The sequence below is a fragment of the Dryas octopetala genome, chromosome 9 (assembly GCF_963921425.1).
Source record: "Dryas octopetala chromosome 9, drDryOcto1.1, whole genome shotgun sequence".
NCBI classification, from domain to species: Eukaryota; Viridiplantae; Streptophyta; class Magnoliopsida; order Rosales; family Rosaceae; genus Dryas; species Dryas octopetala.
Genome location: NC_141374.1, coordinates 5,598,370 through 5,615,786, shown reverse-complemented (window position 1 = coordinate 5,615,786; position 17,417 = coordinate 5,598,370). Strand labels below are relative to the sequence as shown.

The 17,417-nt window shown below is 35.9% G+C and overlaps 1 protein-coding gene across 5 annotated transcripts; it reads left to right on the top strand.

The window, feature by feature from the left end:
* Nucleotides 1-6,030: 6,030 nt before the first annotated feature.
* Nucleotides 6,031-16,653, top strand: XLG3 (extra-large GTP-binding protein 3). Of its 5 annotated transcripts, XM_086256461.1 has the most exons (10): nt 6,031-6,187; nt 6,694-6,785; nt 6,940-7,957; nt 8,051-8,188; nt 9,051-9,155; nt 9,250-9,429; nt 12,242-12,431; nt 14,280-14,527; nt 15,212-15,384; nt 15,784-16,653. In XM_086256461.1, the coding sequence occupies exons 3-10, from the start codon at nt 6,989-6,991 to the stop codon at nt 16,376-16,378; spliced, it is 2,598 nt and encodes an 865-aa protein (XP_086112587.1). In that variant the 5' UTR covers nt 6,031-6,187; nt 6,694-6,785; nt 6,940-6,988; the 3' UTR covers nt 16,379-16,653. The 5 variants fall into 5 exon arrangements, with proteins under 5 accessions (XP_086112587.1, XP_086112586.1, XP_086112588.1 ...); XM_086256460.1 differs by having other exon boundaries at nt 6,694-7,957; XM_086256462.1 differs by lacking the exon at nt 6,031-6,187 and having other exon boundaries at nt 6,528-6,785.
* Nucleotides 16,654-17,417: the final 764 nt, after the last annotated feature.

The window sequence follows — 17,417 nt, the reverse complement described above, 5'->3', positions numbered from 1 at the left end:
AGATGTGGCCTTCTTGGTCTACTGGTGGAATTCCCGGTCTATAAAGTATATATATAGAGGGGTATTTTGGTCACATAAAATGTAAAAAGTATAGAAAGTTAAGAATTGAAAAGGGGGAGGGGTAAAAAAAGCTTAAGTGGAATAAAAAGAGTATATTCAATTAAACAGGTAGCTTCTAATAAGGGATTCCTCCTTTATTGTTAAATGAGAGATCCTCATGTGGGGCCTACACAAGTAGTTTTGTGTCGATCCGAACAGTTCATTTTTTACATCTCTATTGATAGATTATCATTGCAAAAAATAGTCAAATCGAAAACTGTTTATCCGTTTGATTAAGCGATCAAAGTTTAAATATTTATAAATGAACTTGTAGTTTGTCTATTTGTTTGATCCAAATTGGATATTTTAACGGTTTTCGATTTGACTGATTTTTTACAGAAATGATTTATCAATAGAGATGTAAAAAATGAATATTTCAAATCGACACAAAACTACTCATATGGACCCCACAAGTGAGGGATTCCTTATTGGAAGCTACATGTTCAATTAAAGTACTCATGATGTTAGGTATAGTCAAGGAGTGAAATTTTGAAAATTTCGGCGAAATTTTTCGTTTTTTTGAAATCTCGAAATTTTATCACATATCCCTTAATTTTCGATAATATTTTGGCGAAATTTTGCTAATATTTCGGCCGAAATTTCGACCCCCCTGCAAGTGTGTTTCAGTGAAATTTCATCGAAATTTGATGAAATTTCGCTGTGAAACAGTGATACCTCACCGATTGACTCATCACTCAATCACTCCCAGCCTCATTTTCATCCACACACTCAGATCTCTCTCTCTTCTCTCTGTCTTCTCCCTTGCGCAAAATATTTCTCTCCTCTCTCTCTCTCTTCACTCTGTCTTCTCCACCTGCGGCGGCCCCTTGCCTCCTCCTCCGACGTGACTCCCTGCAAAGTCTGTAACTTTCTTCCCCGGCGAGACCCCTGCAAGGTTTGTACTACAATTGCATAAGCTTGATTGAATATTGATGCCTAATATTGCAATTTGAATCTCTGAATCTCTGATCAAGAAATGAGTAGTTATAAACTTATAATCATTATATTGGAAAGTCTATAAATGGTTCAGAGCCTCAGTCCCTCAACTCCCTCCGCTGATGGCTCCATTCACCCTTCAAATTGATATGTATCTTTCCTTGTTAATTTTTAATATGGGTACTTGTTAATATATAATTAAAAATATGGAAAACAAAGAACCTCTTGATAGTGAAAAAATAGAGAATGGAGAAGAGATGAGCTGATGAGGTTGAAAGAGATGGAAAGGAAAGAAAATAATGGGTTTTGGTTTTTGCTCGTCCTGCGTGATGAGAAACAGAGGGATCGAAAGGAAGAAAATTTTCAAAGATACTTTTTGATTGATACCAGGATAACAAAACCCCTTCCATACCCTCACAAAACCCATCTGCAAAGAACACACGTGGTGTGTGGGAAGAAGAAGCATCAAAGTTTGTGCAATGGTTATTGTTCTTAAGTAAATAGTAATGGTGTTGGGTGAGTTGTTTTGTTTTTGGTTGTGGTGCTATTCTTTGTAAATTGAAACAATCTACTGGTGCCAATTTTTTTTTTTTCTATTAGAAAATGAATATGATAGTATCAGATGGGGGCATGGGGCAAATGCTTATACTAGTTGTGAAGTCTGGGGTATACAGGCAGCAGTTATTAATATATATAATTAATAATATTAAACGTTATTATAAATTTATAATTTATGTATACAGGCATACAGCTGGCTTCAATATATACTGAAGCTAGCAGTCTAGCACTATATATAAATTATAGAGTAGTAATCATCAATATGTACCAATATATACTTAATAGCTACGTAATCATCAGTAGGCTATAGTGCTTGTTTTTCTCTGCAGTTTTAACTATGCACTCTAATAATGTTGTTACACACATCTTGGTGGCTATAAGCCTATAAATGAAGTGCTATCATATACATATATATTAATATATGGTAATATAATAATATTAATTGATATAGATTATAGACTACTCAAATGGTAAAAGTCTGTGTTCTTTCACTTCTTGGTATGTCGTGCTGCAGCAAGCCATCAACTTAGCTTTTATTTGATTGTTATTTTGCATATTTGATTGTTATTATGATGATTGTGAATTTGTGATTGTGTATGTCTTTTGTTATTAGGTACTAATATGGATAGTGGAGGAAGAACACGTGATTCAGCTTAGGAGCATGCACTTCCAAATTCGGCTAGTAAACAAGGTTCAATATGCAAATATTGTGGCCTTGTAATGAAGGGTGGTGGAGTGACAAGACTGAATACCACCTTGCAGGTATGGATCCTGGAAGCAATGTGAAACGTTGCACTAGTGTCCCACCAGAGGTGAAACAACACATTGCAAACACCTTGAGATATAAACAATAACAAAGGAACAAGAAAGCACAACAAATAGAAGAGATTCAAGCAGAACTTCGCGAAGAAGGTCATATAAACTTGAGTGACAGTGACGACGATGACGATGATGATTATAATGATGATATGGGGCCTGAAGAGTGAAGAAATTTTCGAGCTGCAATTCGACAATCTAAAGCAGCACAATGGGATAGAGAACACCTACATAAAGTCCCGAATAGGGGACAAGCTTTTGGGTCTAGTAGTTGTTCACAGTTGAGAAGAGGATCAAGCATGAGAGAATTACAACCAACACCCCTAGTAGCACCAAGCCTCTACAAGTCATCTAAAGCACGCCAAAAGAGTGCTAAAAATCTTTTTTCTGGAGGGTCAATCAAAGAGAAAATGCAGGGCTTGATAGCCAAGTTCTTCATCTACGAAAATATTCCTCCTTCAAAAGCAGCATCTCATCATTTCAAAAACTTGGTGATAGGATGTCAGCAGATAGGAGAAGGAGTGGAACCTTCATCACCTTATCAGATACGAAACGTATATTTGGAAAAAGAATTTAATGAAATGCAAGAGCATGTTAACAACTTGAAGAAGGATTTGCAACTTATGGTTGCACAATCATGTCCAATAATTGGACAGGTCCAACCAAGTTGTTTATTATAAACTTCATGACATACTCAAGAGGTAAGACTATATTTCTTAAGTCCGTTGATTCTTCAAATCCCATAAAGGATGCAAGATATATATATATATATATAGGCTACTAAAGGATGTAATGGAGGAGGTTGGACCGGACAATGTTGTTCAAGTTGTCACTGACAATGGTTCTGCATATGTCGCTGCAAGGAAGAAATTAATGATAAAATATAATGTGTATTGGACGTCGTGTGCGACACATTGCATTAATCTCATGTTCGAAGAGATTATGAAGAACCAGTTAGTTGCTAAGGTGATAAAAAAGGCTCAAAAGATCACAAATTTTATTTACAACCATAACTGGTTGTTGGCAAAAATGCGTGAGATTTGTGGTGGAGATATTATTCGTCCTAGTCCCACCTGATTTGCTACCCACTATCTTGCATTGGATAGTTTGTATCGAAAGATGATTGGGTTGAAGCAATTGTTCACTTGTACTGATTGGGGCAATAGCAACTTCCAGAGAGGAGAAACAAGACAACAGGTGGAATCCATAGTACTTGATCACTCATTTTGGCAACAGGTGCTTAAGATTTGCGGTTTGTTAAAACCTTTATACCTAGTTTTACGTGTTGTCGATACAGAGGTGTATCCTACTATGGGATCCGTTTATGAGTTGATGCGTCTTGTAAATGAAGAATTATTACTTAAACACGGTGCACGGTGGGTGGTAAAAATCATCGATGATCGATGGTTTAAAACATTACAACACGATTTGCATGCAGCAGGTAACCTAAATATGTTTAAATTAAATTTAGTTCCACATGTTTTTTCATTGATCTAAGTTATCTAACTTTAAATTATTGTCACTAAATATGTATTTCAATATTTACTTGATACAGCCCACTATTTGAATCCTCGCTACCAATATAAAGAAGGCGTGTCAAATGATGGTGAACTTATTCGGGCTGTGCATAATGTATATAAAACATTGGATTCTTATTCAACGGAAGTTGCCCAATTTGGAAATGAGGTGAAAATAATTTGCCATAACACTTTAAAGAATTTGATTGTTTTAAGTTTTATATTTTGATGGATATTGTATGATTTGTATCTAGCTAACTTATTTCAAAGATGCGAAGAGAATGTTCGGAGAGCGAGCTGCAATTGCTGCTAGATCAAAAATGTCTCCTAGTGAGTATACACCGTACTTTTATTAGTTGGATCAATTGAATGGTTGAACTTACACTCATAATTTTGTACAATTCAGGTGAATGATGGATCATGTATGGGACTGATGGGCTTACTGTAAGAAAATTAGCCATCAAAGTTCTTTCACAAACGGCGTCATCATCCGCTTGTGAAAGAAACTAGAGCACTTTCGCTCTCATACACACCAAGCAAAGAAACAGTCTTTCATATAGTAGGCTAGAAAAGATGGTCTATTGCTACTATAATATGAAACTTGGAATTCGAGACAAACAAGTTGAGGAAGATCGCGTCGACAACTATGATCCGCTAGATATGTTTGAAAATTGTATGGGGGATGATGATGCAGAGAAAAACCAGCTTTATCAGTGGATCAGGCCCATCCATCTAGATGATAATGCAGGCAATCCATATCCTGATGTTGCAGCTCAAGCACGCCAAGAAGGTATCAATGTGGAAAAAGTTCTTAATGAGGAGGTGTGCCTTATTGAGAGTTTTGAGGAACTTATGCGAGGTCCAATAAATCGCAACGAAAATGTTCCCACTAATCCTTCTCGATCAGGCAACTCTGATACAGGATCAGACACACCTACCAATAGTGGAAGTAGAGGTAATGGTGAGGGTGATGGTAGAAATGAAAATAACACTGGAGATGATCAATACGATATCATTTGATTTACTGGTGAAGAAAACTACACCCATGCAACACAAAATGAGAATCATGGGAGTAGGCGTGCAGGACGGGGAATTGGTGCCATTGGAAAGGACTACAATCGCAGGAAAAGAGGTAATGTGGGTATGATACTAGAAGAAGAGGATTCGTTATCCACCAGTTTTGGTTCTATGGGGGTAGGAGATGATAATTACAATTATGGGCAAAATCCTCCAATAGTCTACCCACCATATCCCTTTTACTTAGGTGAGTCTGACAGTAGTTCTTCAAATGAGTATGGCTATGGGCAAATTCCACCACAAATACCACCTCCTGATCCATACGGTTGGCATGTTAGGAATTATATGCAAAGTTATGCTGGATATGTATCTTGGGGTGATTATTTTTCGCAATTCACCTACTCTGGACATGATGATACTGAAGACAGCGAAAATTTTGAACCTGCTAGAAACTCTATTTGGTATTGAATACTTATTTAATTCATGATTTAAATTTGTAATATAAATAAATTTGAGGTGTTATTTACATAATTATTAATTAGTGACCCATTTTTTTAACAGTATTTACTACCAGCGCGCATTATATTCACCTTATATCACATAAAACCTACTATATAATTTGGTTTCAATGTTTTTTATCAATATAGTAGATAATATGTTAAATAAACATATGATTAAGTTTCATTCAAAATTTTTCGTATTTTGATAGTAATTTCTGTCGTTTTTATCTAATTTTGTCAAAATCGAAATTTTAATCGAAATTTCAACGAAAATTTCCGTTGAAATTTTCATCGAAAATTTTTTCGAAACCGAAATTTTATTCCTTAATCTAGATGAATCTTTATTTTTAATTTTTAATTAAATGTTATATCCTTAAAGATCAGTTCCACATTTCCATGTTCGTCATTACTGGAGCTATGTACGAGAGATAAATGCTGTGGGTCCCATCTTTCTCTCTCTCTCTCTCTGATTTTATTTTTTAATTTGCCTTATTCTTTTTTTTTTTGGTCTGAATTTTGCCTTATTCTTTTATCACGCTCTGTCTAATTTTTATTTTATTTTTACGCTTCAAAACCTACCTTTCTCATTATTACCAAAAAAACTTCTTTTCTCATGGCTCTCCTTTTCTCATGAGCTTTGCTGGATTTGCAGAAGAAGAAACTTTACCTTTTGCTTAAGCTCAAAAAGAAAAATGCTTCTTAGATTTTAAGCCCAGATTCCCCTTTCATTTGGTCCCTTTCCAGGTATTTGACTCTCTCTCTCTCTCTCTCTCTCTCTCTCTCTCTCTCTCTCTCTCTCAAGCTTTGCTTTTTCCTTTTTGTTTTGACATTTTTCCCCCAAAAGTAGAATATTTACTGAAGGGGGAATTTATCATATTCCTTTCTGATTCCTTTTCTTTCTGTTTGGTGAATAATTTATCTCACTTTGAATCAGTCTCAGTTCTATGGTTCTAGGGGTATGCTGGCTTTTTTTTGTTTGTTTTCTTTTATTTACAGTTTGTTTGACTTTGATTTTTTCAACTAGTTGGACCACTACAGAAAAACAAAACAAGAAATGTCTGTTTATGGTTCCTGCAGTTTTCAAGCTTATAAAAATTTGTATTATTCAAAGTTGGGTGCTTGGTTCTGACTTTAATTTGATCCAATATTAGATGGGTTTTGTTTGGCTTTTCTTGAAAGTTAGCTTTGGACTCTGTAAAGGGTTGAATTTGGTCTCACTTAATTTGCATCTGGTTCAAATGTTTGATTAGTTGCTGATTTCAAAGGGTGATCATCGATTGCGGCTGCCCGGAGACTATTACTCGTTCTGAAAGCGATCCCACATCACCAGAACCTGATATAAGTTAGTACTTCAACTTGGTTGTGCTGATCTTATTAGCTGTGTATCTTTAAGAGATTGTAGCATTATGGTGTTCAATTAAGTTAGAAGGAAACTAAAGCTCTTTATTTGGATAATATAGAGCACAGTTTTTATGATCTTATTTAAGGAGTTATAGTTTCAGACCGTGGCTGAGAGTAAAGGAAGTTAGTACTATAGTGAAAGAAATGGAGCAAAAGGAGGGAGAGAGCTGGAGGGAAGTGGTGAGGAAGATGCTCCCGCCAGGTGCTTCTCTCCCTGAAGATGCTGCTGATCTTGATTACTCTATAGCTTTGGAGTATGAGGGCCCTCCTGTCTCTTATGATGTGCCTAGGGTTGAACCCCTTGATGTTAATTCACGCACAATTCCAACTGTAGAACGACTTTCTGAATCACAAAGATCAGTTGCCAATATTGGTCCAGTAGTTATCGAACCAATTCCTCTGCCAGTGTCTCGTATTGCTGGTGTCACAAGTTCCCCTACTCAAAGTCCAAGGGTATCAGGAAGCTCAGAGTCTGTAGTGTCTGTTTTGCAAAACCCTGATTTTTCTTCAGCCTCACCTTCAGCTTCTCCAGGTTCAGTTCATAATCCTCCTAGTATTCCTCCCAAACAAGTTGGTAATGAAGTAAAGCGAGCTCCAGTTGTCACTTTTAATACTGTTGATAGCTCTCAGAGGAAAGAGGTTGATGTAGAGAAACCAGTTTTTACAGCGTATGTTGGGGTTTCAAAGGAGAAGAAGAAGAACAAAAGTAGAATTTGTTTTCGATGTCGAAAAGGAAAGTGGGAAACTAAGGAATCGTGCCTGGTTTGTGATGCTAAGTATTGCAGCAATTGTGTGCTTAGGGCAATGGGTTCAATGCCTGAAGGGCGTAAGTGTGTGACATGCATTAGTCAGCCGATTGATGAATCAAAGCGGTTAAAATTGGGTAAGCAGTCAAGGGTGTTGTCCAGATTGCTTAGTCCGTTGGAAGTCAAGCAGATTATGAAAGCAGAGAAAGAATGTTCTGCCAACCAGCTTCGGCCAGAGCAGCTGATAGTGAATGGATTCCCTCTAAAACCAGAAGAGATGGCTGAATTACTTGGATGCCCTTTACCTCCGCGGAAGTTGAAGCCTGGTAGATATTGGTATGATAAAGAATCTGGTCTCTGGGGAAAGGTGAGTGAATCTTTAACAAGGTTTGTCCAGTTATTGAAAAGCCAAAAAGAATACTATGAATCTCCTTGAACATCTCAATTTGTGGATTGGCAGGAGGGAGAAAAACCAGATAGAATCATAAGTTCAAACTTAAATTTCACTGGGAAACTTAGCCCTGATGCAAGCAATGGAAACACTGAAGTATACATCAATGGCCGAGAAATTACAAAACTTGAATTGAGGGTGCTAAAGGTATTTATTATTGGAATTATATCTTATTTCTTATTTTTGTGTGTATAAGATGTAACTTCTAGGCTTGTGGTATGCCACTAGGTTTTAGTGGATGACCCTTTAGTCCATGCTTTTACGAATTCTGATATTCCATTTAAGATGAGTGTACTTGTTCGTGTTATAATCTAGTCATAGGTTCTCTTTTATGTATATTGGGATTCATTTTTCCATTATGTAGGGTTATTTATACGACTTTTGAGATATATATACTTTATGCATCTTCTTGAGCTTACAGGAAAACTTAGGATTACCAAATCGTGTGCCCTACTATTGCAACTAAATTGGCCATGCTTACTTTTTATGCGTAATTCTATAGAGTTATTCTATTCTGGTTTGTTAGCTGGCCAAACAAGACTTTCCTAAATTAAGTGTAGTGTAAAATTCTGGTTTTGTCATTGATCAAGTTGATTTGGGATCCTCGTGTATTTGTTATGCTGTATAGTTGTGATAATGTCTGGTAGTATTTGTTACAAGCCTTGTAAAAAGTGCAAGAAGTATGGGAACAATGCAGCTGAAGAAAGGTCCAAAAGTTCTAATGTTTGGCTTTTTGTCCCCACTGTAGTTTCTCCCTACCATTAATAAGAGAATGCCTGTGAATCCTTTTCCTTTGGATGAATTTCACATTACATGTTTCTCCCTATAATTTATGGGTTGTTTACCTGAAGAACATTTTGTCCCTACATTATAATTTCATATTGTTTTTTTAAGAGATGAACATCTTAATTTCAACATGATAGCTGCCCCTCTATTACTATGTCTGTCTTTATTTCTTTGGTTGCAGTGAATTTGATGTCTTTACTAATATATCTGTTTATACTGTCAGGTGGCAAGTGTGCAATGTCCACGTGACACCCACTTTTGGGTCTATGATGATGGTCGTTATGAGGAAGAAGGTCAGAATAATATCAGGGGAAATATTTGGGAGAAGGTATGTACTAGAAAACTCAGTTTGATCTTTCTGACCCTATATTTGATTATGGATATCTTTATGAAACATTCTGTATTTGCTTTTTGTTAGACAGGCAACAACTAGGTTTGTCAGTACCTTGTTTTCTTTGCCTGTGCTTCATGGTCAACCTCATGGACCAAGAGATGAGGCTAGCAATTATACCACCGTTCCAATTTATTTGGAGCAGAAAAAAATTCAGAAGCTTCTTCTTCTTGGACTTCAAGGGTCTGGAACCAGCACTATCTTCAAGCAGGTACAGCCTTTAATGTTAATGCATCAAGGGTGCTGTGTTTTTCTAGAAATTGTGATTAATATGATTGATTTTTTTTTTTTTTTTTTTTTTTTTTTGAGCTGGTATTTTGGAAGTTCTAGAAGTAAAGATAAAAGGGAATACCCTCGGTAGACTGTAGAGGTAGCTTGCTTGCTTACTTAGTCTTAGTGGCCCAAAAGGAGATTCTGCAGTGGAGGTTACATTACAAACATATGCCTCAGCAACATTTTACAATTTATTTGTTCTCAAGAATATGTGTTTCTATAGTGGTTTTCTGGTCTTGTATAAAGGTAGTAAGTGGATTTCTGGTCTTGTATAAAGGTAGTAAGTGGATTTCTGGTCTTGTATAAAGGTAGTAAGTGGTTTAGATGGTGAACTTTCTGTTATAGACCATAGATGGGAGTGCATGCTGTTTTGTCTAGCCACACACGTAAACATGTCATGACTCATGAACAGAATTGTCACAAATTAGACAGAAAAAGTCACTGTAAAGGATCAAATGGAGAGGAGAATACATGTAGTTGACCTGATTCTAGAGCTGAGTATCTTTTTTTTTTTTTGGTATATTTCATGTTAGTTTCAAGTGCCTTTGTTTCTTTATATGTATGTGCTGTATAAATGTATGTCCACCACTGATGCAGGACAACACTAGGTGGGTGTTGCCTACGGTTATGGTGGGCTTAGGATGATAGAGAATTTAAGAAATAGAATAGGTATAGAGAACAAAGAGGGCTTATGGCTGCTGTAAGTTTAGAGAAATAGGAGAAGAGGGAGAAGAATGTAGAAGGGAAAGAGAGAAGGTAGAGGAGATATACCAAGGCACCAAGCCTTCAACAACACTTAATTTTCGTTCATTCAAAATCTGATTTGGTTTACTTCTCAATAGCCTCATTGATAGGCTTCAGATACATCCCCCAAAGACTCCTAAAATACCAAAAGACTTTTTGAAATTCTAAAAGACTCATTAAATATTGTAGAAATATGAAAAGACTCATTAATACTCAAAAGACATTGCATCTTCCTAAGGTCCAAACAAATACTCTTAATAAAACTTGACATTAACTCTAGAGTGACTCCTGATTTATAAAATTATATATTTTTAATAACCAACTCTTAAACTACCATAGACACTTCTGTTTGGACCAAAAAGGCTTTAGTCTTAGAGTTGGGCCAATGAGCTTAGTCTTGGGCTTCCAAAGAGGACACTCCTTTTCTAACCAAGCTGTAGCTACTGCATCGCACACTTTGTCATGCCATATCATTAGGTTCATAGTGTAATCCATATCTCTCAGGCTTTCTTATTCTCAGGATGTTTTGTATAATCAATTTCTAGAATACAATAACCAGATTGCAGGCACAATCTATGAGAATGACTTCTATATGCTGTACAACGAACTAGAGTGCTTTACTGCACCGAAATTTTAATTAATTATACGAGGGATCTCATTTATCTGCTAAGAGTTTTTTCGTAGGGTATGAAATAACTAGTGAGCAATAAGGGATCACATTTCTTTCTTTATTAGGTGTTTCTCACTAGACACACTATTGAGAGTCTTCCATAAGTCAGAAAGAGATTAAATGAAAGGAGTACCTGTTAATAAAGGTAATTGAATTTTGGGGATGGGATTTCATCACAATTTTGATAACTTATGGGCATTTTGTGACAGATGCTAGACAGATTTCTTGCAACTCATATCATTGGTGCGTGGCTGCTTTCCACCTTTATGAATAGCAAAAAAATAATCTAGTATTCTTGCTGTACTGGTACTACTGCTTCTATGATTTGAGTATTTTGTGGGATCCACGTAGATCCCATGTGTGGGATCTGTGTATGATGCATACACAGATCACAGTGGGAAATGTATGGTACAATGCGAGTGCCGAGCATTCTTCTGTTATGAATAGGGAGAATTCTTGCCTATCTCAGCATATGAAAACGCATCAGCGGCACTGGTGCAGGTTTTTATTCCTTCTGCCCAGCTCCCTGAAAACAATGTCTAACTTGCATTGCATCAACTAGTTTTTCCCTTTCTCGTATGTTCAAATTTCCATCCTGATTGTTCTTTGAAGGTTGTTCCTCTTATGGTTTGTGCCAACTGATTGATATAGTCTGGAAATATTTTTGTTTTCTAATCTGGAAAGCTAAGGTGGATGGTTTTTTTTTTTTTTTTTTTTCCTTTTTGTTGAATTTCTTTCTCAGATCTTATATAAACTTTGGAATGTCTATTTAATTGATTACAAACAATGTGTTAATTCACAATAAGATGCAGGTTGATTTTATAATGCCTGCACATCAGTTGTTTTGTGTCAGCCCGATTGACATCCAAAAAATCATATTTTAACTTTATACGTCCTCCACAACCACAAGAGTTTTAGTTATTCCTGAAGATATTATGAAAGGTTGTTCATAAGGATTTTATATAAGTCTTCATCTTTTCTTTTGTCCATTTGGTATTTAATTTCCTGGGATTGGGACTAATGTGCTTTACACAACATTGACCAAACATTGCCTATTTATTTATGGTCGATGGCTGGGGTCTAGGGATGTCTGTAACCTGTGCTCCCGCATTTAGGAAAGAAAAAATTCGATTCATTGAGGTTTAGCATACTTCCCTCCATTGGGTTTGTTATTGAAACTGCAAATCAATCTCATAATTGACAAGCATTCTCTTGATACATTTTTCTGTTTTTCATGAGTGTCATTAATTGAATTCTACTCTAAAGTCTCATGGTCTCTTTATTACTATGTTTCATTACTGGTAATGCTCACTGTTTTCCTGTGATCACTGGGTAGGCCAAGTTCTTGTATGGGAACAAGTTTACTGCAGAAGAACTGCAGGATATAAAGTTGATGATCCAGAGTAACATGTACAAATATCTAAGCATTTTGCTTGATGGGCGGGAGCGCTTTGAAGAGGAGGCTTTGTCGAGGATGAGAGCACATGGTTCCTATGATCAAAACACCAAAGCAGGTACCTTTGCAAGTATGTACAAATACATATATGGTTTTTCAATCTTAACTCAAATTTCTACTAATGTATTGCTTCAGTCATCATGAACTATTCCCAAGTAGTAATTGGCTAATTGCAAGGCAAACATAATTGCTTGTCTACTCATTCTTTGTCTTCTTTATGAAATTATCAAGTAGCAATGTTAATAATGGTAATCTCTACTGCGTATCGGAAACTTTTACATGCATGAACCATTTAAAATTTTGAGAAGTTATCAGTACCGACATGGGAGGATTGAAAAAGAGAAGTGTGAAATTAAAATGTGATTATATTTGCCTTGTGGTCGCCTTTGCATCTATGCTTGTTGCGAAATTACTGCAGAAGTGAGTACTCTCAAACTTTCTGTTATGAGTCGTGGTGGCTGTAGAACTTTCCCACCAGTTTTCTTCCGATCCAGTTGCCCTAGAACCTTATATGTTTACTTTGTGAAGTTGGCTAGTACGAAACATTTTGAGAAGGGGATTAGACTGTCACTTGTCTGTGCAAAAGTCACTCAACTGCATTTGTTTTCCTTACAATCAATTAATTAATAAGTTAGAACTCAACTTTTTTTTCCTTACAATCAATTAATTTGTAAGTTAGATCGAGTCCATTGTAATAATTTTTATTGTGTAAACGATAGCAGCATATTTTTTAGGATTAGATCTGTCATTAGTTGACTTCATGAGATCATTAATTCATAATTTCGTATCATATCACATTATGTCCCTTATTTCATTCTTTTTTTTCCCATAAATATCACAAGGAAATAGCTATGCAATTGATCAATATCTTTTGTTTCTGTATAAATTTTAGGTTTTTGTGTATCACGTTTAGGGCTGATTTACTGCATATGGTCTGCAGCTGGATTTTGTGGATATAGATAAATGTAACTGTTATATAGTCACACAGGTCTGATATTCCATATTAAGATGGTTAAATACTGTATATGTCATTACACCAAGCATATACACCAAATTTAAATCTGTTGACAATTGTGAGACACAATATGTTGACACCAAAGCAGATGAGTTATTGTTAATTTTATATTGGTTATGTAATCGTTACCCAATTTTGACCTTGTACAATAAGAAGATGTATACATACATATATATATATATCAGTTTTTTTTTTTCTTGAAAAGAATCCCACATTTAACACATCAGAAAAAAGCTGTGGTTTATTAATAAAAAAAATTGATATTTTTGGGGCAGTTTCTCTGTGTATCTCAAACTCCTTCAGTGTCTCTGAAAATGTCTCTCTGATTTTAGATGTCTGAGTGGGAATGGTATTTTTGTAAATATCTTCGCCCCCCTCCCCTCCTTTTACATGTAGTAGCAGTGGTCAATATTTGACTTTTCAACAGAGGACCTTACTCAACAGTGAAAATCACTTGGGGCTGCTCCTAATAAATTTCAGCTACTGGGTACCGCTATCTAAAAATCCCTGAATAAATTAGTTGAAGGGCAAGTGTTAAATGGGAAAGACAGTACTCTGATGACACAGTGGGGAAGGCATAAAAAGGGGTGGGGGGGAGGGGGATTCAGAGTTCTTTTTTCAACTCATTACTGGCAGTTTTCATCCTGTACCCCAGAGACAAAAAGAAATGTTTTCTTGACCATTCCAGCTATCTTTTACCATCGACTGTTTCATCCTACAAGCATAATTTGTTGCACGTCTGATATTAAAAAAAAATACGGTTTCAATTGTCTCTTTACTATTTGCTAAGGCTAGAGATGATCTTTCTGGCTAATTGAGATTTGAGACCCAATTGCGAATACCTTTGCTTGCCTTGATTACATCTTATTCAGTATGTGATATCTGATTGCATTCTTGTTTCAGGTGGGGAGGTTGACCTTGATGAAACTACTCAATGTGTTTACTCCATCAACCCGAGGTTGAAGCATTTCTCTGACTGGCTTCTTGACATTATTGCTACTGGAGATTTAGATGCATTCTTCCCTGCTGCAACACGTGAGTATGCTCCATTAGTTGAAGAGGTCTGGAAGGATCCTGCTATTCAGGAAACATATAAAAGAAAAGACGAGCTTCATTTCCTCCCAGATGTTGCAGAGTACTTTTTAAGCCAGGTATTTCCTTTACATTCTCATTGATTATGGGTGTTGCATAAATCTTATTGGTGCTATTGTTTTTGAACTGGGTATTTCATTACATTTTTATTGATCATATTATCTTAATTTTTGTGAAGTTGTCACACCCCTGAACAGCGGTATGACTTAAGGGTATTTCAAAGAGGAAAATAGAACAAAATAAAGATGTGGGAGATGAAATAATTCTACTTATAGATTTGTGTTTTGCTACAAATTTGATAAATAATAATGACAACTCACAAAATCAATTATAATGTAACCAAACTTTGTTCCCAAATTTTTTAAGAACAGCAAGATGATCCAAGTTTTAAAGCTGATTTTATCAAAATTTTCAAATGTAGACAGTTTTTATAAAATCAAATAAATTAATTTCAAATCTAACACTACTTAAAAAGAACTGCAGAATCTGCATAAATCCTGCAGCATGGAACTAACTTTAGAAATGCACCAAAATTTAACATTTTATCCAATGCACATGATACTTTATATAATGGAAGAAGGCATATGGTTTAAACAATATGTTCTTATTTCTTCCAAGCTGTGTAGGTAAGTGTTAAATGTCTTATTTCTTCCAGGTGTCTAGGCAAGTGTTAAATGTCTTATTTCTTCCAGGTGCCTAGGCAAGTGTTAAATGTCTAAACAATAAGGTCTTATTTCTTCCAGGCTGTTGAGGTTTCTAGCAATGAGTATGAACCTTCAGAACGAGACATACTATATGCAGAAGGGGTCACTCAAGGAAACGGATTGGCTTTCATAGAATTCTCTCTTGACGATCGAAGTCCAATGTCTGAAACCTACACAGAAAATCTGGAAGCTCCACCCCCGCCTCTAACTAAGTAATGTTATTTTGCTGTCTGTGTAATCATATTTGAAGCTTTTGGCTTGGCCAATTTAATTGGGCATGTCTTGAGGTTTCCAACCCTGTAGCAGTGTACTCAATTACCTTTTCTTTGTCATTCCATAATTATGATCAAGTGGCACTGTTACCACCTATTTTTCTGCCTACATTAAACCTAGGATCTCTATCCTTAACCCACCCTGCATGCCACTTGAGTTGAGGCTCATGGGCTACCACCTAAGTACACTACTGTTTTTCTTTGTTGCAAGTATCAAAAAATTAGTCAGGGCAATATCTCCATTATATATATATATATACTGAAATTTTTCAGTCAATTGCTTGCTGACATTTAATATACATTCTCAGTTTTGTGAACTTTCTGTATTTGGTTTCACAGATACCAACTCATAAGAGTAAATGCCAAGGGGATGAATGAAGGGTGTAAGTGGGTGGAAATGTTTGAAGACGTGCGAGTGGTAGTGTTCTGTGTTGCTCTTAGCAATTATGATCAGATATGGGTCTCCCCTGACAGTAGTGGGAGTGGAGCCTTACTTCAAAATAAGATGATACAAAGCAAGGAGCTCTTTGAGAATATGGTCAGGCACCCTTGCTTTAAAGATACCCCTTTTGTATTGATACTAAATAAGTATGATCTGTTTGAGGAAAAGGCCAATCAGGTGCCTTTGAGTACTTGTGAATGGTTCAATGATTTTAGTCCACTGAAGCCCCACCACAATAACCAGTCACTGGCCCATCAAGCTTACTTCTATGTCGCAATGAAGTTCAAAGACCTTTATGCTTCCATCACAGGTCAAAAGCTTTTTGTGTGGCAAGCTCGGGCAAGGGAGCGAGTGACTATTGATGAGGCATTTAAGTTCATAAGGGAGGTTCTCAAGTGGGATGAGGAGAAGGAAGAGACCTACTATGGTGGACCAGAGGATTCGTTTTACAGTACAGATATGAGCTCCTCACCATATGTCAGGCAGGAGTGATGTGCCGTAAGATCTTATTTGTATGCCCTTTATAATTAAACGGAGGAGCGAGGGAAAATTGTATCATGCTCTTTGGTCTACTCATTAAAATAAGATTTGTGTATTTTATTTTCTAAACATCAGTTGTAATGATATTGAAGGGGGGTTTTCAAGTTGATTTTAGATTTAGCTTGCATGGGGGGTTCTACTTTGTAGGACTTAAATCTCAAAAGAACTGCTTGTTTAGAATTGTGGAATGTCCTTGAAATTTTGAAAGAGTATTAACGTCTGATTTTACGTTAGCTTCTTGATGTTGCTTAACAAGCAGAATCTAGTTCCAAACCATTTGCCGGGCATCTACAAGTATCATTTGCTTTCTACTAATTCTAAGCTGCACTAACTAGACAATTGCAAATTACAAAATTAACCTTGATTCGTTTTAGGCTCCTTTGAAGAGTGGAATAGGTTCTTTGGAAGTACTTTTTATTCTACTATTACTTGGTTTGTGGAGTAACTGGAAGTAAAATTATTTTAGTTTTACCCATACTTAAATGATGAAAAAATAATTTTCAATGTATAATTTGGTCTTAAAAATTCACAATGAATGCATTATTAGGGGATGGAAATAAAAGGGGAGTATTTTTTTCAAGGCTAAAAGCAAAAATAGCCTGATAGGTCGGGCTGCATGCAGTGATAAGCCACCCTACTTTTAATGAGCCGAGCGTTTCTTTTTTTTATTTAAAAATATTACCATCATAGAAATTGTTGGTCACTCTCAGTCCCAAAATAACATAAAAGTGATACTCATATAAATGTTTCTTTGTTTTTTTTAATACATATACATGTGAAAAATGAATATACCAAAATACATAAGTACAATCATTTGGAATTATACTCACCATAATTTTGTGAGTTTTTGTTAATCGCCATTAAAAACAAAAAAACATGCCGATCAATCAGTAAGGGGGTCTATCGATCGGTCCTGTAAAATACAAATAATGACTTTATAACGTGGGGTTGTTTAACATTTCAAAAAAATAATAAGTAAGCTTTTAGTATT